Below are 26746 nucleotides of genomic sequence, written 5' to 3' on the forward strand. Positions count from 1 at the left end.
TCACTGACTAAACAGGAAATTAGAAAAGATAGAAAATGCTAGTTCTAAGACACCAAATCTAAAGGCTTGAACCTTAGAATGTCACGTCATTTAGGTGTGAATGAGGTTTCACCAAGTTTCAGGCCTGTGGTGAACCTGTTTAGGTTAGTCTGTAGACCCTTTCTGTCCTCACTGAGGAAATGGATGCTGCTTTCCTTCCACAACTGTCTTAGCATCGCTCACTGCTGATAGGAAGTACTATCATATTTTATGATAGATATAATAGATACTCCAGAACGTTCTCAGTTGTCTGATTTGGTCTCCCTCTCATCTTTCTCTGTCACAGCTCGGGCTCTTCCAGCAAACCAGCAGGAGCGGATTCTACTCACAAGGTCCCAGTAGTCATGCTGGAGCCAATTCGAATAAAACAGGAAAACAGTGGACCACCTGAAAACTATGATTTTCCTGTTGTTATAGTAAAACAAGAATCAGATGAAGAATCTAGACCTCAAAATGTAATTATACCAGTACTTACAGTACTAATCCCATTTAAGAGGCAAGAAAAGGATTTTCTAAATTGAGTTTCCCTCCTCTCTTGACTCCAGATTGTGTCAGGTTGACATACAACTAGCCAGCACAGTGTCTGATGTGTGATTTGAATTAGTAGCTGCAATAAACCATCTCTACACTTCATGGGATTGACTTCTCCACTGCTCACTTATATAGTCTTTAATTGTTGTGGCCTTCCGGAAGTGGAAGGGTCCCCTTTAGCATACACACATATATGAACGATGCTGTCCTCTCTTTGGTTGCAGACTAACTATCCAAGGAGCATACTGACCTCCCTCCTCCTAAACAGTAGCCAGAGCTCTGCTTCTGAGGAGACGGTGTTACGGTCCGATGCCCCTGATAGTACAGGAGATCAGCCTGCACTCCATCATGAAAACTCCTCAAATGGAAAGTCTGAGTGGCCGGATGCCTCCCAGAAGTCCCCTGTGCATGTTGGAGAGACAAGAAAGGAGGATGACCCCAATGAAGACTGGTGTGCTGTTTGTCAAAATGGTGGAGAACTCCTATGCTGTGAGAAATGTCCCAAAGTATTCCATCTTACTTGTCATGTGCCCACACTGACACATTTTCCAAGGTAAAAAATATGTCTGTCTAAAGTATGAAGCACAGCAGAGGGCTCGAGCTTCATGTGCATGCCCGGGGAGCTATATAGAAAAGGAACAGTGTTCTAGAGCAAAGGGGTACAGCTGGACAGGAGTGACATGGGGGGGAGGAGGGGTACAACTGGACAGGAGTGACATGGGGGGGAGGAGGGGTACAGCTGGACAGGAGTGACATGGGGGGGAGGAGAGGTACAACTGGACAGGAGTGACATGGGGGGGGAGGAGGGGTACAACTGGACAGGAGTGACATGGGGGGGGAGGAGGGGTACAACTGGACAGGAGTGACATGGGGGGGAGGAGGGGTACAGCTGGACAGGAGTGACATGGGGGGGAGGAGGGGTACAACTGGACAGGAATGACATGGGGGGGGTACAACTGGACAGGAATGACATGGGGGGGAGAGGAGGGGTACAACTGGACAGGAATGACATGGGGGGGAGGGGTACAACTGGACAGGAGTGACATGGGGGGAGAGGAGGGGTACAACTGGACAGGAGTGACATGGGGGGGGAGGGGTACAACTGGACAGGAGTGACATGGGGGAGGAGGGGTACAACTGGACAGGAATGACATGGGGAGGAGGGGTACAACTGGACAGGAATGACATGGGGGGGAGGAGGGGTACAACTGGACAGGAATGACATGGGGGGGAGGAGGGGTACAACTGGACAGGAATGACATGGGGGGGGAGGGGTACAACTGGACAGGAATGACATGGGGGGGAGGGGTACAACTGGACAGGAGTGACATGGGGGGGAGGGGTACAACTGGACAGGAGTGACATGGGGGAGGAGGGGTACAACTGGACAGGAGTGACATGGGGGAGGAGGGGTACAACTGGACAGGAATGACATGGGGGAGGAGGGGTACAACTGGACAGGAATGACATGGGGGGGGAGGAAGGGTACAACTGGACAGGAATGACATGGGGGGGAGGAAGGGTACAACTGGACAGGAATGACATGGTGGGGGAGAGGAGGGGTACAACTGGACAGGAATGACATGGGGGGGGAGGGGTACAACTGGACAGGAATGACATTGGGGGGGAGAGGAGGGGTACAACTGGACAGGAATGACATGGGGGGGAGGGGTACAACTGGACAGGAATGACATGGGGGGGGAGAGGAGGGGTACAACTGGACAGGAATGACATGGGGGGAGAGGAGGGGTACAACTGGACAGGAATGACATGGGGGGAGAGGAGGGGTACAACTGGACAGGAATGACATGGGGGGGAGGGGTACAACTGGACAGGAATGACATGGGGGGGGAGAGGAGGGGTACAACTGGACAGGAATGACATGGGGGGAGAGGAGGGGTACAACTGGACAGGAATGACATGGGGGGAGAGGAGGGGTACAACTGGACAGGAGTGACATGGGGGGGGAGAGGAGGGGTACAACTGGACAGGAGTGACATGGGGGGGGAGAGGAGGGGTACAACTGGGCAGGAATGACATGGGGGAGGAGGGGTACAACTGGACAGGAATGACATGGCGGGGGAGAGGAGGGGTACAACTGGACAGGAATGACATGGCGGGGGAGAGGAGGGGTACAACTGGACAGGAATGACATGGAGGGGAAGGGGGAAGGCAAAAAAGGGATTTTTCAATGTAAAAATTGTAATGAACTTTTAACAGTTGTTATAAAGATTTGGCACAGATGTATACTCTAGAGTCCCGACAGTTCCCTGGTCCCTGCTTCCTGGTCTGTGCTTCTCAGAAAGCTCATCTGTTGTGATAAACAGTCATAGACCCTCTCTGGGCCCTCGAGGCACACACCTGTAACCAAGCATGGAGGAGATAGGAGGAGGGTCACAAGCATGATGTTTACTTAGACATTAATGTTAACTTCTTAGACCTTTGCATCAAATCTCTGCTATTTCTTCTCTATACTGCCTTGTACCTAGTAGTACCTAATGAATAGGCAGAGGATAAAACCCATTCCAAAGAAACCTGTCATAGGTGGGTGGCCTGCAGGTGGTGGGAAGGTGATGGTAAAGACAAGAGATGTGACATACGCAGAACTCAAAGGTTTATTATCCCAACAGTGGAGAATGGATTTGTACTTTCTGCCGGGACTTATCTAAGCCAGAAGTTGAATATGATTGTGATGCTCCCAGTCACAACTCAGATAAAAGGAAAAGTGAAGGCCTTACTAAACTAACACCAATAGACAAAAGGGTAAGTTTTTTAACATTTCCATGCATTGATTTTTACACTGAATTCTTTCACCTTTAAGTCTCTTTTCTCTCTTTCTTCCCTCTGTTGCACAGAGAGAAGAATCAATAGTAAGCTAGTGTGCGTGCGTGCATGCGTGCGTGCGTGTGTGCGCGAGTGCGCGTGCCCTCATCCGTGCATCTACATGGAGACCAGAGGTTAATGTAACATATCTTCCTCTTTGGCTTTCCACCCTTACTTTTGAGTCAGGCCCTGTCACTGAACCCGGAGCTCACTGGCTAGACTGACTAGCCAGCAAGTATCTGGGATTCACTTGTTTCCCCCCCATCTCCCTCTTATCAGAGTTTCAGGCAGATGCTACCATGCCTGCCTTTTCTGCTTAGGTGCTGGGATCAAAGCCAGGGGCATAGAAAAAGCACTTGACCCACTGAACTATAACTTCTTAATTAAAAAAGAAAACTATATTAGCTAGGTACTTAAAATACTATACTTGAGCAGAGTAAACTGTATATCCCTTATAAATAGGGCTGGGCTTTGGGTTGGGAGGGTAGTGCTAGAACAGAGTCAGAGAGAAGGGGAGTATCCCGGCCAGTTGTCTCATCCTGCAGGGCAGTCAAGGAGGGTGCAGAGGGCACCTGGAAGAGAATGGGGGGCAAGAGACACGAAGAAGGACGCCAAGACAAGAGTCTGATCAAGGCAACAATTTTACTTTTTCCCAAGGCTGAATTTATTTTTTTTTTCTGTTTTTTCTTTATTAACTTGAGTATTTACGTTTCGAATGTTATTCCCTTTCCCGGTTTCCGGGCCAACATCCCCCTAACCCCTCCCCCTCTATGTGGGACAAGGCTGAATTTATACCATAGCAGGAGTAACAGGGAGTGGGGAAGTGGGAAGCATCTACACAAGCCAAGGACCCAGTACTCGTGTGGTCAGCTGATGTCAGCAGGATGTTGGTTTCTCAGAAAGGTCACAGTTTGTCATATCGCTGGGCATCCTGACCACCAGATTTGTATTAGTCTTCTGCAGCTGGCTGGGGATTTCCCATGAAGCCAGTCATACTTAACTCTAACCATAATATTACCATCAGTAATGGAGGGTGTTAAGGGCATCGCTCCTGACCGAGGCGGCAGGCGGTGGTGCTGCCTAGGCAGTGAGCCCTAAGTCTCCACCATTCCCACCTCTATGCTTCTGGGATTGCAAGTATACATCCGGGGCATCTAGCTTCCTTACCTTCCATCTCAAAATCCAACCCAGCCGTTCCCCACTTTACTGACTGAGCCATCTCTTCAGTCCAACTAACTCTTGGCTTTTTTGGCAGGGCCAAGAAGAGACAAGGACTTACTGTGTAGCCCAGGCTGGCCTAAAACTCTGTAGTATGTACTGGCCTTGAGTTCACAACATTCCACTTGGCTCTGCATTCCAAGTACATGCCCAGTCTTGTTCTTTGTTTCTGATTTCTTATTTTATTTGTTGTCGTTAATTTTGTTTTGTTTGTTTGAGACATAGTATCACTGTTAGTCCAGTCTGTCATCAAACAGCAATTCTCCTGTCTCAGCCTTCCAAGTGCTGGATTATAGGAATGGCCCACCATGCATAGCTTTAGTCTGAGTTCTAAATTTTGTCTACCTTAATGTCTGTCTGTCTGTCTCTCTCTTTCCCCCCTTCCCCCCTCCCTCAAGACTGTTCTAGCACTGTCCCTCTCAACCTAAAGCCCACTCTGTAAGAGATATACAGTTTACTCTGCTCAATATAGTATTTCAGAATCTTTTGAGAATTGAGTGAGATTTACTTTTTGATTTAATGTTCCTGGAAATAATTCCATACTTTGACCATGTGAAATTTTATTTAACATTTAACCATAATTTTTATTACTAAAAAAATTTATCAAAACATATTTAAAAAAGAAACTATGAAAATTGACATCTAGGAAGATGTGCTAGTCCAGTACATGTTCACTGGGTGGCAGACGTTCATCGGTCCTGAGGGGAGGAAGTTTCAGAGCTCACACCAGGGGCAGGACACTGTGTTTGCAAGAGAGGAAAGACGGGTCTTAGCAGGCAGGAGGTTGCAGCACTGCATTGAGCGTCTTCCAGTGACCGCTGCTGAGTCACACAGCACAGACTGGAGGACGGGGTGAGGAGGGGGGTGCTCCTCTTGAGAGACAGATGTATATTCCCAAGTGTGATTGGCTTATTCACTCACTTACAGGGACTCTCACAGCCATATTCCGAAGTTAATAGCTAATTCAAATAGGAAGCAAACCCCAAAGATTCAGTGTTCCTTACTGATTCCTTACTGGGCTTTGATTTTTAATTTGAGACCTGTGAATTCTTTCAGAGTACGCCGTGCCTTTACTCTTGTCTGTATCTCTCGGTAGAAATGTGAGCGCCTGCTCCTGTTCCTTTACTGCCATGAGATGAGCCTGGCTTTCCAGGACCCCGTCCCTCTGACTGTAAGTATTAATGTCTGTGTGTGTCTGTGTGTGTGTGTGTGTCTGTGTGTCTGTGTGTGTGTGTGTAGGCAGCACACTTTTTTTTTTTTTTTTTTTTTTTGGTTTTTGAGAAAAAGGATCACAGTGGAACTTAAGACTCAAGGGTTCGTCTCTGCTAGCTCTCCAGTAACCCTAGGAAATCTGCCTGTCCCTAACTCCCCTCAGCTGGGACTATAAGTGTATGCTGCCATGCCTGTCTTTTTACATATGTTTGCACAGGTGCTTTGATCAAACTCATGTCCTCATGCTAGCATCGCTAACACCACCGATTGAGTCTTCCCAGACTCCTAATACGAATCTTGAGCACACACATACACACAGTGTTTTCATCTTAAATACATGCTTTTCTCTCTCTCTCTTTTTTGTTAATTTGTTAGTTATATAAATTACTTGGTCTCGTTATGACATTTTAATACACAACATTTAGTTCACTCATTCTCTGTCTCAGTCTCTCTCTCCCTCTCTCTCTCTCTCTCTCTCTCTCTCTCTCACACACACACACACACACACACACACACACACACACACCCTCACTATCCTCCTGGTTCCCTTCCTCTCAGATTTTCCTGGTATGCACACGTGCATGAGTGCTTTACATCTAAATTCCATATAAGACAGAGGACAGAGCCTGTCTTCAACTTCCCCCATTGCTCTGTCTTGTTTCCTTGCCAGCACTGCTCTTGTTCCCTTCACACAGACGACTCTTCTTACGTGTCCTATACAGCATTTCTCCTGAGTCACTCAGTTCAGTTAGCATGATGATCTCAAGCTTCATTCATGTTCCTACAAATGAGGTCATCTCACTAAATAGATAATGCATGTTAATGGCAGTTGGCTGATCATTTCAACTTGTTTCTTGAGTATCCTTCTCATCCTACCCAGTTTCTTCATATTGGGATGGTTTTATGTTTTCTGCATCTTAGAAGGTTTATATGGCATTTATTTTTTCTAAATAAAGACCTCTCTAGTCTATAGGTGTAGTCTTACAAAAACAAGTAGAATTTAATAATGGAAAAAAGCTGAAAATCATATATTCATATATATATTTCAAACAGATATATAATGAAAGTATGGTATAACTTTGATACCTTTAGAGTACTAGAAAGGAGCCCATGCTTAAAATATTTTCTCATCTATGGTATCTGAAAGTTCTTTTTGAAATTGAATAAATTTTGTTTTGGTTTTCTTCATTGTGCTTGGGTTGGGTTGGGTTCGGTTGGGTCCGGTTGGGTCCGGTTGGGTCGGGTCGGGTTTTCTAAGACAGGATCTCATCGATCTCAGGTTGGCCTCAGTCTAGAGGGAAATGACTTTGAACTTCCTGACCCTACTACCTTCACCTCCCAATGACATTTACATTTTAAAAATTAATGCAAATGAGAAAAAAACTCCTAAATAATTTAAGACAGTCAATTTCATGGTAGAAAATGTTGCAGTTAAGCACATTATTTTATATGGTGACTGTATATCTCATTGTGTAGCACTGGCTGGCCTGGAAGCCATTATGTAGATGCTGGCCTTGAACCTGGAGGGATCCTCTTGCACCAGCAGTCTATTTTTAATATTTAGGTTTTTATATTTAAAGTAAGAGTTTTCTAAGGACACTCTGGATTAAACCCATACGAACTTCAGGGAAAAGGAGCTTTCATACCCAAAAGGAGCAGAATAGAGAAGATTAGTTTGTGCCAGTACATACTTAAAAATATAACCCAAGGGGTTGGGGATTTAGCTCAGTGGTAGGGCGCTTGCCTAGGAAGCACAAGGCCCTGGGTTCGGTCCCCAGCTCCGAAAAAAAAGAAAAAAAAAAAATATATATATATATCCCAAAATTGTTGCTTTTTATGATTCTGGCTTACATATCTATTAGCAGTACCAACAGCCACAAGTTAACCCCTTTTTCTTGATATAAAGTATTTCATAAAATTCACTTCATTAATCCTCTGAAATTGCCAGAATTATTGATCTGGAATATAACCTGATTTTCAACAGGATTAAGTAATATTTGTACGGTCCTGCTAGTGAATACGGAAGCTGAGGATCAAGCCCTTCCCTACTTGCAATAGTACAAGACAAAACCCTGGTGACTTCATTTTTTAAATGGGTTTGTTTGCTTGTTTCAGAAACAGGGTCTTCTAATCTAGCCTTTGCTGGCCTGGAACTCACTATGTAGATCAGGCTGTCCAGCAGGTATGGAAGTCATACTGTAGGTCCTTCCACCTCTGCCTCCCAGTGCTGGTGTGAAAGACCGGTATCAGCATAACCATGCCTCTCCCTCAAATAGCCAAGATAATGTTGCTGGACAGAGCAGTCATGCTTTACAAGTACTCACTCCTTGGTTTCCCTTCTTTTATTTCTTTTAACTCCTGGCTAATCTAGAATTTGCTATGTGTATCAGGCTAGCCTCCAACTCACAGACCTGCCTTCCTCTCCCTCCCATGCATTGGGATTAAAGGTGTGTGCCACCATACCCAGCTTAGTAATTATTTTGTATTTAACCATGAAGAGGGAGCATATAGGAGGTTTAAAGGAAAATACGGTGTAGCCTTTGCTGGCCTGGAACTCCTTCTTTCCATTAAAAACAATTGTTGACTAGGTCACATAGTAATTCTATTTTCAGTTTTCTGAGTAACCTCCATACTAATAACCATAGTGGCTGAATTGGTTTATATTCTCACCAGTAGTATACAAGGGTTCCATTTCCCCTGCTCCTCATCTGCATTTAGAGAGAGAGAGAGAGAGAGAGAGAGAGAGAGAGAGAGAGAGAGAGAGAGCGCGTGCGTGCGTGCGTGCGTGCGTGTGTGTGTGTGTGTGTGTGTGTGTGTGTGTGTGTGTGTGTGTGTGTGTGTGTTTTCTGGCCACGATGAGACAGACTCTCAGTGTAATTTCAGTTTTCATTTTCCTAACATTAATAAACATTTTTTTCCTTAATGCTTATTGGCCATTTATCTCTTTTGGTTTAAATGTTCAGAGGACACTGTACAATGGAAATATTGGCACATTCATATTTATTATAGCACTGTGCATGGGAGCTGATAGAATAAGCCTGACTGTTCATCAGCAGACAATTGGATTTAAAAAATACTGTGTATTACTGAGTGGTAGTGGTGTGTGCCTTTAAATCCCAACACTTAGGAGGCCGAGAGGTGGATCTTCAAGTTTAAGGCCAACCTGGTCTACACTACATACAAAGAAACCCTCTCTTGATTAACAAAACAAAAAGAAGTTATATGTGCATAATGGATTTTTAGTCAGCCATAACGACTGAAATTATGTCATTTTCTAAAACATAGATGTGTAGAGATAATTAATTCTATGAATGCAGAAAGGTGTCGCATATTTTCTCTCAATTATGGGTCTGCTGGTATTTTATATTCATGCCTTGGGAATTGGGTAGGGGAGACTTTTGGTACTGGTATAAGTCTTGATAGACTTAACTATCTGTATGATACCCAACATTATATATAGTTAAAAATATACCAATATAAAATGTCGTTTTTAGAGAAAGTGACACAAAACCTGTGTAAAAACATAGTAGTACTTGTAAATGTTTGTTTCTTTGATTTTGTTTATCACCAGTGACAAAGTAACATGAAGAAAAATAGCATATACTATAGGACCGGGTACAATTTACTTATTTATATTATAATAACTCATTTGTTTTGTAAGGTGCCTGATTATTATAAAATAATTAAAAACCCAATGGACTTGTCAACCATCAAGAAAAGACTTCAGGAGGATTATTGCATGTATACAAAGCCTGAAGATTTTGTAGCTGATTTTAGATTGATCTTTCAAAACTGTGCTGAATTCAATGAGGTGAGATGGGGCGAGGCCACAGCAATGTGGAGAGTGATCCCAAGCAGGCAGCTTGCCAGCAGTGAGGTCCCCAGATGTCCGTGCTAGAATAAGTTGGCAGTGTCCCATGTCTACCAGGATATGGCAGAGCTTGCTAGGGAGGCACATCCACACTGAGTTTGCAGAGTTTTCTGTGTGGTAAGTGCAAATGCAAACCTGCCTGAGGTAGACAGGTCGTTTAGAGTAAGAATTTACCATCCCTTCCTTTTATTTGCAAGCTATGCACGTTTAGACCTCTGCGTTTATCTTGAAATAATAGGACCGTACTAAACAGTTGTCATGTAAAGTCTCGTCATGTCATTTTATGTAAACGTGTCTTTTTACTTGCTGTTTGTTCTTTTGTTGGTGGTTCCCTTCCTGCCTTCGCTCATCTCGTCACCTTACTGATGTGACCCATTCCTGTCGTCACCACTCCTTCTGGAAGCAGTCAGTAAAAGTGTAGCCCCAGACTAGTATTTGTTTTATGTCAGTGACATTGCTAAGTACTTCCCCAGTCCATTATTTTCATAGTTGTGTGCCAAATAGAACAGAATTGTGAGAGATTATTTATAATAACTAAAACATGGGTCTTTGGGGTGCTAAGTCCTACCTTTATTTTTATCCCACAGCCTGATTCTGAAGTAGCCAATGCCGGTATAAAACTTGAAAGCTATTTTGAAGAACTTCTAAAGAATCTTTATCCAGAGAAGAGGTTCCCTAAGCTAGAATTCCGGCATGACGTGGAAGACTGTAAGTTCAGTGACGACTCGGATGATGACTTTGTGCAACCCCGGAAGAAGCGCCTCAAGAGCATGGAAGACCGGCAGCTGCTCAAGTGAGCGCACTGGGCAGGGCACTGTGTTCGAGATTCTCCTTCAAAAATAAAGCAGGCAAAGACCTTGTCAGGGATTTAAGATCATGACAGAGCAGGGTTTGTGAGCTCTCTGGTCTGTTTTTTCTGTTTCCCGGACTTTGGTTTCTTTAATAACCCATTTCTTTAACCTCTTGTCATTGATAATAAAAAAGAAGGAGGAAGGAAATGTGTTCAAGAATAAAAGAAGGAAGAAAAGGTAGAAAAGGAAGAAACAGCAAAGAAAGAAAAGACATTCTTCCCACTTGTTGGATTTCAGACAGCAACCTGGAGTAAGAGCTACCATAGAAAGAAATAGAGTTTGAAGTAAGTTGAGAATTTAGTGTGACTTGGATGTGTGATAATCCTTCTTAGAATATTAATTTTATTACCCATTAATTATGGCCAACTGTATGGAGATAGGTTTACTGTGCTTAAAAGAAGTCCTCCCCGAACGTGAGTGGGAAGCAGAGTTCTTTCCCAGGCTGCCTGCCAGAAAAGGTGTAGACAGATGCTATTAAGACACCAAATAGTGTCCATGTATAATGGCAAATGCATTAAAGAAATCAGGAAAAACAAATGTTTGGTTATTGTTTTGCTTTATCTTGTCTGTTAGAGATGCTGGGCATAGCAAGTCTTCAAGGCCATTCTTTCATACATTATTGGATCAGCCTTTTCTTCAGCTTCCTTCTTCCCCCACCCCCACCCCTTACTGTGCAGAGCTGGTAGAGCAAGACTCGTTGCTAACGGCTTTTCTTTGGTGGAGGGAGGAGGCGGGGCAGGTGGTTGGGGGTTTTGAGACTGTATTCTACAGTATTTCTGTAGTCTTGACTGTCCTGGAATTCACTCAAACTTAGAGACCTGCCTGCCTCTGCCACCTGAGTGTTGGGATTAAAAGTGTGACCATAGGCTAACCGTGAGGCTTAATAGAACCATCAAATAATAGGGTACAGCAATATCTGATCGATTTCTTCAGCTTGTGCCCTGGGTCACCCTGTTCGTGTTCCCTGAATGGGCGTCCATCTCTTTCTCATTTCAAATGAGTGGAGGTTGTGGAGTTGGGGTGGGGGTGGGGACAGGTATTAGCAAGGGGGGAATTCTATGAACTATTCTTCGTTGGCTTTCTTTTTGCTTGATTTTTTTTTTAACAGAACTTCATATTTCATCTTTGATCTGCCTTAATTCAGAATTTTTCTTTGGAAGAAAGAGGGAAAAAATGTATTTCTTTTGCTTGTTTGATGGTTTTTTTTTGGGGGGGGGGCCTCAGATGAAGAAAGCACCAAATCAGATTAAGGTAGAATAAAATTATTGTGTACTGTTGTTCTAGCCTAATATTTGACAAAATACCAGAACAGTTTTCATTTGCCATAGTAAACTTTTAGTACTCAAGCATTTTAATTGTTTGACTAGAGAAAATTTTTTTTCTTTAGGTTGACAGAATAAAACACAGCTGACCTGAGTATTTAATTGGTCGCATTGCCTCCCCTAAATTAAACTGTAGCTGGACACTGTAGATATAGTGTCAGGCACACAGTCCCAAGGCCAGCACTTGGAAGGTGGAGGCAGGAGAATCAGAAGTTCCAGGTCATCCTGCAGAGCCAGGTCAAGGCCAACCTCTGTTATGTGAGATGAGACGGGGCAGGGTGGGGCAGGGCAGGGAGATGGTGGCCTGTGTACAGCATTACTGAGGTTGCTGGCTGGAGAATGCTGTGTACACACCTTATCAGCAATAGTTTCCCATTCTCTAAACAACCTATATAATACTCTAGTATACATAACTATTGTAACAGTCTACATCCATTCTCTAAATGTATGTTGTGTGCTGATATTTGTTGTGTTTTAATATGCAGCTGATATTTATACTGGAAACACAGTCTGAACAACGTTTGACAATACATAGACCCTTGGGGAAGTGGGTTTTCATGTTCAGTTCAGTCTGGCCTTCAGCTCTGGCCCTTCTACCTCTACCTCCCTGGTGCAGGGACTAAAGTAGTGTACAACTGTGCCCTCAGCTTTGGGGCTGATTGGTTGGTTGGTTTGCTTGCTTATTATCTGTGGGAAGTGGTTAAGTTTGTGTGGTTAAGTCCAGCATTTTAAATGTAGCAGGTGTGGAACCTTATTTTAATATTTTAAAGATTTATTTATTTTTATTTCATATGTACAAATGTTTGTCTGCATATATCATGTGTGTGCCTGGTGCCAACCCACTAGGCTAGAAGAGGGCATTGAATCCCCTGGAACTGGAGTTAGAAAGGATAGTCAGCCACCATGTTGGTGCTGGGAACCAAACCCAGGACTTCTGCAAGAGCAGTAAATGCTCTTAACCACTGAACTATCTCTCTAGCCCCAGCTGTGGAACTCTGGGCAATACATTCCTTTTCAATATCTTAGAATAAGTTCTCTAATAGATTGTCTCCCATGCCTGTCCCCTGAGTTAAAACAATACTTATAAAAATTATTTTGAGAATTATCACTAAGGGAAGGTAGGGCTTAACAAAGGAGTGGCTTCGTGAGAAAGAAAAGGTTTTGAGTTTGAACTGACAGTATTATAAAGAGAAAGCGTATTCATTTTTCTGTTTATCAAAAGTCTGTATGAATGAGGGAAATCTGATTGGGTCATTAAAATTGCAGACTGACCTGAGTTAAAGTACTGTATTTGTTTTTTAATCAGATAACCATGCCATATTTTTTAAAGTATTTGATAGCTTCGTGTGAAATAATAGTTGATAATTTTACATTTATTTTGCCTTGGGTAGGAGTTCTGTCATTATTCCCATGCAGGTGTCTCTTGTTTATGCATCAGGTCACAAGCTTCTCCACAGAGGTTTCACAGGTTGTGAAGGACATCTAAGGCGATAGTGATTTTAAATTGTGTTTTTGATTCTTTGGAGATTGGTGCTTTGAATGTAATAAAAAAATTAACTGATAAATTTTTACTGTGAATATTTTACCTGAGACTTTTGTAATGGAAGACTTAATGAAAAAATGTATTTTAGTAGCATTTTACCTAGTTGGAGCTCATTAGTCCGAGTCCCCTACATTCTTGGCAGCTGTAGCATTATTGCCTATAGAAATTTGCTATCTTCCATAAACAGGAAAATTTTAGTTCTGATATGTATTTCCATGACCTTATATAAACCAAGAAAAAAACTGGCAAATAGGAAAGAAAGAAAAATAGACTGCAGTGTTTTCCTCCTTGGAAGTAGATTTTTAACAGTGATCCTGGTTACTTAATCCAGTATTCTAATGATGGTGTTAAGAAAGCCAGCCCCAGCCAGGTAGTGATACACCAGCGCTTGGGAGGCAGAGGCAGACAGATTAAGATTAAGAGGGCAACCTGGTCTACAGAGCAAGTTTAGGACAGCCAAGGTTACACAGCAAAATCCTGTCTTGAAGCAAATGAAAACAAAGCCAGCCCAACTGACAGAAAGTTCAATTCATATTACAGAAGGAAATGTTATGGTGAAATTCCGCTGGGGAAGGAGGGCAGCACAGGGTGAGGACTTGTGTCCTAAAGCTTTGCTTATATTAATTTTAGTAAAGGTTTGAACAGTGTGGTACTCATATTTTAATATTTTATGTTATTGGTGTTTTCATACATATATATCTGTGTGCAGTATGTATAAGGTAAGGACATTGTGAGATGCCATATGTATTCTGGGAATTGTACTTGAGTTATCTGGAAAGTAGTCAGTGCTCTTAACCACCTCTGAACCATTTCTCCAGCCCCCACTATCTGGACTTTTTAAATAGATCTTTCTTTGATGGAAATCATTGATTTGACTTCAAATGAATAGACCTAAATTGAATCCTGGAAATGTCCTTGGTAGTCTATGACATCTAACAAGTCTGTCTCTTCTTACTCTCTGATGTGGCCTGATTAATCATCCCCACTCTGTGGCAGGGATTGTGGGGAAATGAATTCTTTGCCTATGTTCTTAGGCGAGTGAGCAGAAAATGTAGTCTGCTACCAACAGTAACAGTGGTTCTCCAGTGTAGTCTCTTTAACGGTACACTGATGACATGCATATTAAGAAATTCAAAAAATAAAATTTATAGACAGCATTTGCCAATTATAGATTATACCCAAAGAGTCTTAGATCAAATTCTCTATGTAAAACTATTTGATTCCGACATGCTGTTTCTACTATACTTTTTATTATTCTTTAGGACCTCAACCAATATTGACCTCAAGTCTTTAGGGATCTGTGAAACAATTCCAATAAGTTCTTATTTAAAAGAAAAAGAGCGGCTTAGGCAACCAACCGCAGCACACAGCCAGCCCAGGCGCCACGAAGTGTGGAGAAGGAAGCAGAGCGGTGTGCGCACGATAAAGAGGGGTGGGCCTGCAGATGAGAGGCTAGTGAGGAACAGCCTGATGTGAGGAGCCCGCACTGCCACTGGAGGCCAGGTGAGGTCCTGGCTCATGCTGCTGCCAAGGACTTACCGTGTCTGCATCTATGGTCCTGCCGCAGTGGGGTCTTGGTCAATGCCTGTGGCCCACAATACCACCAAAGGCCATGCAGACATTTCTGGTCTAGAATGTTGCCAGGAACTATGCTGCTGGCCAGGGGCTGGCCCCATCCCTCACTGGCTTTGGTACTCGGGAGATCGGGCCCCACACCACACCTGGCAGCACAGTAGAAATGGCCCTGGTGGCAGACATAGGTGAGAGGTCATATCAGAGAGCTGGCCACACACCCTCACCTAGGTGGCTTGGGAGAGCTGGTCCTACCCTTTTCAGCCCTGGGAGGATGGGCCCTGTACCTTACCTAGTCAACACAGTAAAGCTGTCCTTGATAGCATTGGCACTGGTGAGTCAAACCCCCCCCCCAAGGGCATGAGATAGGGAGATTGGGCGCTGGCCCCAGCCCTTGAAGATGGAGAGCCAGCCTGGCACCTGGCTGAGGCATTACTGGAGAGCTGGCGCTGAACTGCGCCACCATCCCAGCCAAATCCAGGGCTTTGATTTGGCCCACCCTAAATCTACCCATCTATGAACTGTTGGAGCACTTAAAAGGGCTGATCCTGGTGATCCAAAAGCTGCAGGATCTCCATGACAACAAGATATTCCAGAGGAGTCCTGTGAGGATCCAGTAGTGATATAGAAGCCAGAGGCCTCGAATCTGCAATGACTCACTGCAATGAACATTTGTAAGTAAAGCTGTCTGGGCAAAAGGGTGTACTGTGGGACACACTGTGACACGTCACAGCTTCCATGCTGAGATGTTTTTATTTTGGAGAAGAGGTCTCAAGGGCAGATATGGAGAGAGTAGTAGATAGATGATTGGGGTGCATGTTGTGAAATTGACAATAAAAAGGATTTTTTAAAAATAAGTTGTAATTTGTTTTTACCACCTTCTCCACAAACAGCTTGCAATTTGTGTAGTAGAAAAGCTGAGTTATCAAGGATTCCATTAAAATTATTCTAATAGCTTGCTGTAGACTTGACTCTGTTGTCTGAGAAGCCCATGCGCTAGACGGTGCTAGGCAGCCCCATGAAGTTCCTAAGCCTGAGTATCTCACAGACACCCAGCAATCTGAAATCTTAAGAGAAGGGGCCATCAACCTTGTCTTTAAATAAATGTCTGAGAACCAGCTACGAGATTCTCAATTATGACTTGTAGTAGGTAGCATGTCTTGTTCCCACGACTGTAGCCAACATAGTTTTCCATCAAATATATTAGGCCTGAAACAACTGGGCTTAAAGGTGATTGCCTATTAGCCAGATTAATCACGTGAACTCTTAGCTTGAAATTAGAAATTTTTAGGCTTGTAAGAAAGCCCGTGTGTATACCTTTCAAAGCCTATAATATAGTCTTTTAAATTCATGCATTATTGGTTTGGTTTTGGTTCTATGTACCATGGCTGTCCTAGAACTCTCTATGTAGACTAGATTAGGCTGGTTTTAAACACAGATCCACCTACTTCTGCCTAGTGTATTCTGGGCTTAAAGCTGGGCTGAGCTGTGCATTTCAAATTCAGGATTCAACTAGTCAGATAAATTGGGGGAGGGGGTTGTTAATCACCTTTAATCCCAGTACTTGGGAGGCAGAGGCAGATGGATCTCTTGAGTTTCAGGCTAGCCTGGTCTACGGAGTTTCAGTATAGCCAGAGCTAAACACAAACCCTGTCTCAAAAAACCAAAAGAAAAAGTATTCATGCTAAATATACATAGACATCTTTGTTATTTTATACATAGCATTGTTACAATAATCTGGAGATGACGGATATACACATACTGTGCCATTTTCTGTAAGATGAATGTTTGGTTCCCACCAGGTGCCCTGGAACCCATCCCTTAAACTACTAATGTGTTAATAACTGCACCTTCGTTATAAGAAGCTGATTTTGATCCATTCATAGAACGGATCAAATAGGAATTACTTGCTCCCCCTTTGGACAGAGGTTATGCCTCTTTTATGCAGTTTGCTAACACAGCATTTCATTGAGGTTGCAACTGCAGTCTTTTTCCACTGTTGAGGGTAGTGGGGATCCTCAGCCAGCCGAGTGGTCTGCAACTGTAATGGGCCTCCTCCATAGCAAGCCTGAACAGCGGTAAAAGACAATCTCGATGCAGATGCTTTAGATGCTTCCCTTCCACAGCATGTCTTTCCTAATAGAACTTGTATACCGCAAACAGTATGGAAGTAATTACATGTTACGGGAAAGCTGCACGTGCATCGTGGGATATCCCTCCTATGATTAAAAAAAGGAGTAATGGTGGATGGAGAAAATTAGCTTTATTCCCAGCTTCTTGATAGCTATGTACAGAATAAAGTTCTGCAAATGACCAAAACCGTAATTTAAATTCAATGATAATCAGTCGAATTTCTTGCCTTAGCTACAGAATCTCTGTCCTTCAGCCATAGACCAAATGGGGCAACACCAAGTGTTTGTCTAAGATTAAGTAGTGTTGATACCAAATGAGAAGAAACATTCTCCACCCTCACCACCTAGTCCCATTCAATCTCAAGGTTTGTTGGTTTGTTTGAGGGGTAAGTGGTTTGGTGGGTAAATTGCTTGTGTGTAGACAGGATCTCATGTAGCCCAGGCTGGCCTCAAAGTTACTTTATAACTAAGGATGACCTACAACTCCTGTTCATCCTGCCCCCTCAACCTGTATATGCTGGGATTTCAGGCAGGAACTACAATGTGGCAAAGTATATATCCTATAAGGGATTTGCATATATTGTTTCTAAGGAAGAGCCCCACTGCATCTTGTGTGTGTGCCTTGGTTGCCTTAATATATACTTGCTTTCTTAATTATCAGTGCAGAAATAAACCCATTTTAAAATATACTCAGTAACTCCATGAAGATCAAACATACTTTTCTCCACATAGTATTGCAGCTCCTCATTTAATTTGCTGTGGGGAAAGAAAAAGGAATTAGTTGGTAAGGCTTTGTTCTTAATTTATAGGGAATTACATACATCATTTACAATGCTTTAAAGGTGGTGCAGTACAGGTATGATCTAAAGAAGTTCACACTATATACTCTTCCTAGTTTTTTTTGTTTGTTTTTCAAGCATCGTCTCTATGTAATCTTGGCTGTGCTGGATCTCTCTTGTGTAGACCAGGCTGGCCTTGAACTCATCACCTGCCCCTGCCTCCTGAGTTCTGGGATTGAAAGGTGTGTACCACCATGCCTGGCACTATAAACACATTCTTTAATGATTGAGTTTTTAAGTTTACCGACTCAACACTAAGCTAGTGACCAAGTTGGTTTATCCAGCCAAATTACTGCTCTGCTGTTTTCTTGTTTTTAAAAAGCTGTGCATGTATGCATGTGTTTATATTGAACCAATAATGTTAAAGGTTCACAGTGCCCCAGTGCCAAGTGTTTCTGTACCACCCTGGCAACAGAAGGACTCGCTTTATAGGTTGGTCTTAGTTGGAAACCTGTGGGGCACTTTAAATGATCCATTATTAGGTTCTTCATTCTTATCTGTAAATTTGGTAACTCACTCCTAATAACCCTAGCACTCGGAAGGCTGAGGCAGGAGAGTCACCACCAATGTATGAAATGGAAATTTTGGAAGGGAATGGAAAATTAAAATGTGCTCAACTTGTCCCTAGTAATCCTTTGCATAACAGGTGTGGTGATCCCTTATAAAAAAAAAACAACACCTGGGTTTGGGGGTTTAGCTCAGTGGTAGAGCGCTTGCCTAGCAAGCGCAAGGCCCTGGGTTCAGTCCCCCAGCTCCGAAAAAAAGAAAAGAAGGAAAAAAAAAAAAAAAAACCTGAGTCATCTTGTCTGACTAGTATTCAGTGATGGGACCAACTGCAGATCATTTCTGTTAGCACCATACTCTAATGTAGAAAAGTCCCCATACGCTCCTTTCTTGGTGATAACCAGATCTTGGTAGGCCTCCGTGTTCCAAGTCCCCAGGGACTTGAACACAGATCTATATTAAGGAGCCCAAACAAAGAACCAAGCTCAGGACCAAAACTCATTCCATAGGCCAAATACTTCTGCCTTCATAATCGTTAATGTTAATTAAACCAATCATGAAAGGAAGGATGAGAACAGAAAACTCAGGGGAAAAAAAAATCCTTTCCAGCAGAACTGACTAGTCTGGGGAGATGAAGCCATTAGGGGCCGTCTGGCCATATGAGTGGTCCCTTCCCTCATCAGTACCATGATGCTCTGGTAAGGCATTTTGCTCAGGTAGGCTTCATATTAGCTACATGCGCTTAATTCAGCTCTGAAACTCTTCTTCCAGATGCGGTGGGACTAGAGGTCAGTTTACTTGTGGCAGCTGGAACTCAGGCTACAGGTGTCTAAAGCTCATGTACCAGCCTGCTTCTAGATGAAGAATCTCTGGTACATGATGCCTCAAGTCAGGCTTTCCAGAGCTGCTGCCAAACACAGCTGGCACAGCTGGAATCCACACTGAGATGTCCACCACTCACTACATTCACTACAGATGTTAGGGGAAGAAAGCCAGTCTGCTGCATCAGACCATCTGATCCCAAAGGCTCTGCGGTAATGTCCAACAGTGCCTTTCACATAAAGAGATCAGAAGTGAATTCTTCATTAACCACCTTTAGTGCTGCTAAAAACTGTATGTGAGGAAAACTGTACACTCAGAATTTCTATCAGGACCTTCTAATGAGAATTCTTTGCCTGATTTAATAAAGGTTACCCATTTCCCAAGCTTCTCTTTGGCCAGAATTGGTGGCTAAGGAGCTAAGAGGTGGCTTAGATGAATTACTAGTTTAGTTCTCAACTAGCACTCATATTGAGCACCTCATAAATACCTGTAATTCCAGCTCCAGGGGATTTTCACAGATACATACACATAATTTAAAATCGTTTTTAGGTGATAATTGTAAGAAAATCGAAGAGCTTCCTGAGTCACATACCTGCAAAGCACGTCCTTTGGTCTCAATGGGAAGAGTAAATGCAGAAATGGCACACACAACACAGACAGAGGAGAAAAGACATAGGGCTCCCAGGAATGAGGCACTCATTAGGACCTGTAGTCAAAACCAGAATAACTTGATTCCTTATGCCCCAATCACTTCACTTTTATATCAAAGAATGTGTGTTAGCAAATACATATATAAATTCTCCTTGTAAACAGATGTGTTATTGAGCCCTTGGAACCTAGGTTTGATTGGACCAAGCTGGGACAGGCATCTTGAGTGATTGGTATTAATACACACTGGACACTATACATCTCTTTGCACCTAACCACCTGTCGGGCATTTCTAGAGCAGATTCCAATATCTGAAGACACAGGAAAGTTTTCTTGTTCTGCTGTTCTGCTCTTTATACTGATTCCTAAGCTCACTTTGTGATAAGCTTTCTACAAAACCTCCATTCCCTCCTTCACTTCTGACAGGGCAACAGAAGAGATAATCTCAAGAGTCTTTGAAAAGATTGCTCCTGTGTCTTGTCTCTATTCACAATGTTTTGTATAACTGTCAGAACTTTGTTTTGTTTAAGACAGGGTTTCTCTGTGCAGCCCTGGATGTCCTAGAACTCACTCTGCAGACCAGGTTGACCTCAAACTCTGAGATCTGCCTGCCTCTCTGCTTTCTAAATTCTGGGATTATAGGTGTGTGCCACCACACCCAGCTGACTGACTGTCAAAATGTTCCATTTGATGTCTTTTCTTTCCCCATATAAGAAAGGCTTTCTGTCAGCCGACATACAACTTTTGGCTGAATATTTTCACTTTGCTACTGGTTAACCAAAGACTTCATGAACCCATTTCTCCAAGAGAGTGCCCAGATAGTTGGCAGATAGTTAAGAACTTGACAGTGATCAACTACTTTTAACAGGATGGTTGCCTGCTAACAACAGACTATGTACAATTTTGAAAGATCTGGAAATTACCCAGTCTAGTCCAACTCTGTCAATTTTAGAGATGAGCTTGCCCTGACTCACCACAATAACTAGTGCTCCAAAGTCTTGGGTCTCTGGGTACCAGAGCCTAGTGATGCTACCACCACTTATGTTCCTTTAAGATACCAAACTCAGAAATCAGTCTCTAGTATATAGTCCACTGCCTACCAAACTGGCAAATATCGCCACATATGTAAACAGAACCCAGAGTTGACTAACATGATAGATAATATTCATGTGGGGGAGGGGTGTGCTTTGAAGGGTTTGGGATGGGCAAGGTCTCGTAGCACAGGTGTGCTTTTATATTCACTATATAATTGTGGTTAGTCTTGAACCCCTAATTCTTCTCTACCTCCAAATGCTAGGATTATAGGCACAAGTTACCTAGCACTCTGTTCTTTGATTTCCATCACCAAAATAAAATTTTCTGAAGCATGAGGCTGGGAAAAGAGAAAAGGGCAGAACCCAAAAGAGACTAGATAACCTGCACAGTGCATGGTTATTCTAAATTCTCACCACCGCTAGAATGGATTCTAAATTATCCATTTGCACCTATTTCAAGATCTTGAGTTAGGTAAGACTCTGACTCTGAAGAGCTGAGTTTAAATCATGTAATTATTATACAAGCCAGGGCCAGAGAGCAACTGTCTAGTCCCCTAGAGAGATGTAGGGCCCTGCTTTGTTGCAATCCAGGGTATAGCTGTCACTGCACATTCTTAATACACTCTAAGCCAAAGGAATTTTTCTCTTCTTCATAACCAAGAAGTCTATGGAACTAGATGATTGTAGCAATCGTCTGGGACCTAGGGATGTTGCTCATTGTTAAGAGACCATGCTTAGCATGTCTTAGAGTTTCTAATGTGACAAAACACCATGACCAAAGGCGAGTTGGGAAGGAAAGGGTTCATTTGTTTTATACTTCCAGATCATAGTCCATCATTGGAGGAAGGCAGGGTTGGAAACTGGAGGCAGGAGCTGATGCAGAGGCCATGGAGGGGTGCTGCTTACTGACTTGGTTCCCATAGCTTTCTCAGCCTGCTTTCTTAATAGAACCAGAACCATCAGCCCAGGGAGGCACCACCACCATGCACTGGGCCCTCCCCCATTAATCACTAAATTAAGAAAACGCATAACAGCTGGATTTCATGGAGGCATTTTCTCAACTGAAGATCCTTTCTCTCTGATGACCCTAACTTGTGTCAAGTAGATACACAAAATCAGTACAGCATTTATGAATCCTGGGTACAGTCAGCATCATAAAAATAAATAAATAAATGGAAGTTCAGTTAAAATTCATCTTTCCAGCATTCACTCCATGTTGTCTAAGTCAAAAGGAAAAACAACTCTACTTCTCAAAGAAAGTTTCAGGAACTAAGGATGGAGATCACCTAGCTTGTGGGAGGCCCCAAGTTCAATCAGCACAAAACACTAAGAACTAAAAAAAAAAGCAGGGCTGTGTAGCTCAGTGATAGAGCAGTTACTCAGTATGAACAAGGATCAGGGTTCAATCCCCACACCAGGGAGGAGAAACACTAAATCAGAGCCTAGACCAGAGGCAAGAAAGAGCTCTATGTGACAAAAAGTCACTCCGTTAGACAGCAGTCACAGAGGTTAATATACAAGCAAAGAGCACAAATGTCAGCTAAAACTAAGAGCAGAAATAATTCACACACAACCGGAACCTTAATATATCCCTTTCTTGTTTGAAGATTCTTTTCATTTATGTGTATGTATGTGCATATGCATGAATGAAGATGTCCATGCAGGCCAAAGGGGGTGTCAGTACCCTGCAGCTGGAATTAGAGGCAGTTGTGAGCTACCTGATGTGGGTGGTAGGTACCAAACTCTGATCTGCTGGAAGAGCAAAAAGAGCTCTTAACTGCTAAGTCCACTATCCCTTTCTTAATAGATTGACTAGACCAAACAGGAATTGAACTTCATGACACAATTAAACCAATGAGGTCTGACTGCAGTCCATCCGATATCAACAGAAATTCAAATGTTCATCAAATGCTAACTGAAATAAACCATATCCTTGGACATAAAATAAATTTCAGTAGGCTTGATACAATTAAAATGGCATCAAGTTATAAAGACAATAGCAAAATCTTCAGACATTTCTAAGCTGAATACAGTGGAAATGTTTTAAATTTGGGAGACAAGCTAACAGTGTAAAAAACATTATTTAGGAATAAATAAATACACATGAAAGGGCTGGGGGTATATCTCAATAGACTGCAGTCTACTATACACCAGGCACTGGCTCGGTCCCACCCCTAGCTAGTGCTATTTAAACAGCGGGGTCGTATCCACGTGTAATTTTAGCACTAGGGAGTCATCCAGCCTCAGATGTATACATAGCAAGTTTGACATGAGCGTGAGTTACATGAAATCCTGTGCCAGAATTAAGTTAGCACAAAGGAAAAAAATGGGAAAATGCATTCTCCTACATTAATTAAATGAACAGCGCACGGATGAGCTTTAGTTCAGAGATAAAGTCTTACATAATTCTCACCAAGATAATTTGTAATTCTAATGGAAATAAAAATTCCCAGAAGAAACTTGTAATCAGTTTGGAAAGAAATTTGTGTTGAAAATGAATTTCTAAGAACTTGTAAGAAGAAAAAAAAAATCAGGAAACCTGAAAGTTTTCAGCAGACCCTGGGGAGGTGATTAGCCTCAGATACTAAACAGGGAGGAGCCATATGGTAGTGAATCACAGAAGATCACTAGTGAATCTGTGGAAATGTGATTTTACTATAATAGGAGCATCATTCGACCAGGTGAGGAGAAGCTAGTGGCCATTAATCCTTGCACCTGCTAAGCAGGCTACTGTTCAGCTACATTCCCAGATTTTTGTTGCTTTTAAGAGCCATATTCTTACCTCAGACCTTAAGTATAAAGTAGAACTCAAGGCCTAAGAAGCAGGTGAATGGAGCTAGCTTGTGGCACAGGCCAGGACTACATTATATTAAAAAAAAAAAAAAAGGCAGATGAATGTCTGATGGGAAGACATTTAAACATGACAAAACATCATGGGTTAAAAGTATTGGTTCATAAATTTTTAAAAATGTATAGGCTAAAAAGTTTTGACAGTAAATCAAAAGGCAGACTATAAAATTACCTGTGTTGTAGGGGCTGGAGAAATGCCTCAATGGTTGAGTGCATTAATTAACTACTCTTGCAGAGAACCTGAGTTCCATTTCCAGCATCCATGTCAGGAAGTTCAAAGCTGCCCATCGCTCCAGCTCCAGAGACATATATTGTGCACCCGTGTGCATAGACTCTCAATACAGACATAGACACCTACACGTTATTTAAGAGATAATAAAAACTGGTGACCCTTTTAAAAAAAATCTGTTGCAATGATAAATGGAGATCTATCCTGACACAATCAATGTCCTTCCAGAAAGAGGAGACACCACACACTCCATGATTGAGAAACAACAACCACAAGCTGGGAACAGAGCTCTGAACAGGACCTTCATCTTGGACTCTTGCTCTAGAACCTTAAATAGTGTCTGGTTATTCCAGCACAGCCCGTGGTCTTTTGTTTACAGCAGTTGAAGAGGTGGCAACCAACACAAACTGTAGGAATTTGTGAAGAAATATTTGAAGCGCTGGAGTTAAGATTCTCTTAAGACAGTTGCGCAGAAATTCAGAGAGAAGTTAGACAATCAAAGGCTCAGAAGTGAGGCTGATGCAAAGATGAGAATTTAGGGGTAATGGACTTGAGCATAGTAGGACAGCTAAAATTCCAGCACTTGGGGCATAAAAACAGGAAGATCAGGATTTCATGGTCATCCTCTGCTACATAGGGTGTTTGAGGTCAATCTAGACTACATGAGAACCCTGCCAGCTTTAAAAGGGTAGGGGTTGGGGCAGGGTCAAGATGGCTTAAATAGTAAAGCCTCATAACACCAAGCCTAAATTCAATCCCTAGGATGCTCGTGATGGAAAAGACTGTGACCTCCACATATATCATGGCAGATCCATCCATCCATACACACACACACACACACACACACACACACACACACACACACACACACACACAATTTAAAGCTGGAGAGATATCTCAGGGGTTAAGAGCACTGGCTGCTCTTCCAGAAGACCTGGGTTTAGTTCCCAGTACCCACATGGTGACTCACAGCTATCCATAATTGTAGCCAAGAGAGTCGATGCTTCCTGGCCTCAAAGACTGCACACAATGGTGTATAAACAAGGATAAGGCAAAACACCCATACACATAAATTGTTTTCAAATTAACTAAAAAAACTCTTAAAAGCAAACTGACAACTGTCCCCTCACCCCAAAGGCCATGGGCATATAGTTGGTAATTAAAACTGTAAGAGTGATGGTAGTAAGTACAGAACAGTGGAGCCAGGGTGTACAAGCAGACTCTCTTGTCCCTGAGACAACTAGGTCTTGGGGGCCTATGCTTGGCCATAGGGAATGGCACTATTAGGAGGTATGGCCTTGTTAGATAGAATAGGTGTGGCTTTGTTTGAGGATATGTGTCAGTGAGGAGTGATGTCTTGGAAGCTCGCTTCCTGCTACCTGCCGATCCAGGTGTAGAACTCTCAACTCTTTCTCACCATGTCTCCACATACCGCCATGTTTCCCACCCTGATAATAATGGACTAAACCTCTGAACTATAAGCCTGGACCAATTAAATATTTTCCTTTGTAAGAGTTGTCATGGTCATGATGTCTCTTCACAGCAAAAGTACCCTAAGATACCATCTCAATACTCTCCAACCTAACTATGTGCAGCTTATAGATAAGCTTTCCTTAGTGAGTGTGCTGAGAACCAAGCCTGCCTACATCTCCAAGCCTACTCTGCAAGTCCTGCACCAGATTAGCCTGAGGCAGGCTAGAATCATGTCTCAGACATATATCCATGGAAAGAAGACCACACGCCCAAGTCAAATCCCCAAAGCACAAACAATATGAATGACCAAAACAATATTCCTCAAGCTTAAACAAATCCCCAGAGGAATCCCAGGACACAAAATTTAAAAGAACAATCAGCCAGGCATAGTGGCACATGCCTTTAATCCCAGCACAGATAGATCTCTACAAGGCCAGCCTGGTCTACAAGAGTGTTTCAGGACAGCCAAGTACATAAAGGAACCCTGTCTCAGAAAACAAAAACGAACAAAGAACATCCATTAACTTTCATTAAAAGAAAAAATGAACAAGTAGTTCAATGAATTTAAATGGCATAGCAAAGCCTACATGATACTCAAGAAAAGACAAATACATGAGAAAATGAGATTAAAATAATTCAAGACTTTTTTTTTTTTTGGTTCTTTTTTTTGGAGCTGGGGACCGAACCCAGGGCCTTGCGCTTCCTAGGCAAGCGCTCTACCACTGAGCTAAATCCCCAACCCCAATTCAAGACTTGAAAACTGAATTCAGTAAAGAGAACTACTGAAAACTTAAGCTGAAATGAAGATAGAACTGAAAAACTCAAAATCAAACTGTAAACCTTAGGGGTAAGCCCCATAAATGATTCATAAGTAGAAGACAGATTTCAAAATGTGAAGATAAGGATTCTGATAAGAACTGGAGCATACAAGCAAAGAGTAAATGAAAAAAGTTTTAAACACATGAAAGAAACATGCAGGAATTATGTGTGGGATACCATTAAAAGGCCAAGTCTTTAAATGAAGGCAAAGAAGAATTCCAGGTCAATGGCATAGACTAGCTTTTTAACGAGATCATAAAAGATTCCTCAAATCAAGGAATGACATACCCAGGACAGATACAAAATAGCACACTAAACATCAAACTCCCCACTGTATATTGTAATTTAAATATTAGATATATATAGAACAAAGAGAGGGTATTGAAAGCTACAAGAGGAAAATCACAGGTCGCA

At 42.5% G+C, this 26746-nt stretch overlaps 2 protein-coding genes and 1 long non-coding RNA gene across 9 annotated transcripts in view; 2 read left to right on the forward strand and 1 right to left on the reverse strand.

Moving 5' to 3' along the window:
• Trim24 (tripartite motif-containing 24) overlaps positions 1-11082 on the forward strand; it is a 125091-nt gene extending 114009 nt beyond the window's left edge. For 4 of the 7 annotated variants that reach the window (XM_087658670.1, XM_087658671.1, XM_087658672.1 and 1 more), the window contains 6 exon segments: positions 326-494; positions 795-1123; positions 3201-3333; positions 5708-5782; positions 9485-9634; positions 10282-11082. In XM_087658670.1, the coding sequence (XP_087514796.1) occupies positions 326-494; positions 795-1123; positions 3201-3333; positions 5708-5782; positions 9485-9634; positions 10282-10491 (1066 nt within the window). In that variant the 3' untranslated portion in view covers positions 10492-11082. 7 annotated transcript variants of the gene reach the window in all.
• The window catches only part of LOC148006257 (uncharacterized), a 282744-nt gene that overhangs the window by 235578 nt on the left and 20420 nt on the right, over positions 1-26746 (forward strand). The gene's annotated exons all lie outside the window — the stretch shown is intronic.
• Positions 15717-26746, reverse strand: part of Svopl (SVOP like) — a 66529-nt gene continuing 55499 nt past the window's right edge. Inside the window, 2 exon segments of the mRNA NM_001431825.1 lie at positions 15717-17870; positions 19872-19985. Coding sequence (NP_001418754.1) covers positions 17859-17870; positions 19872-19985 — 126 coding nt within the window. The 3' untranslated portion in view covers positions 15717-17858.

The sequence above is a fragment of the Rattus norvegicus genome, chromosome 4 (genome assembly GCF_021556685.1).
Source record: "Rattus norvegicus strain SHRSP/BbbUtx chromosome 4, alternate assembly SHRSP_T2T, whole genome shotgun sequence".
Lineage (NCBI taxonomy): Eukaryota > Metazoa > Chordata > Mammalia > Rodentia > Muridae > Rattus > Rattus norvegicus.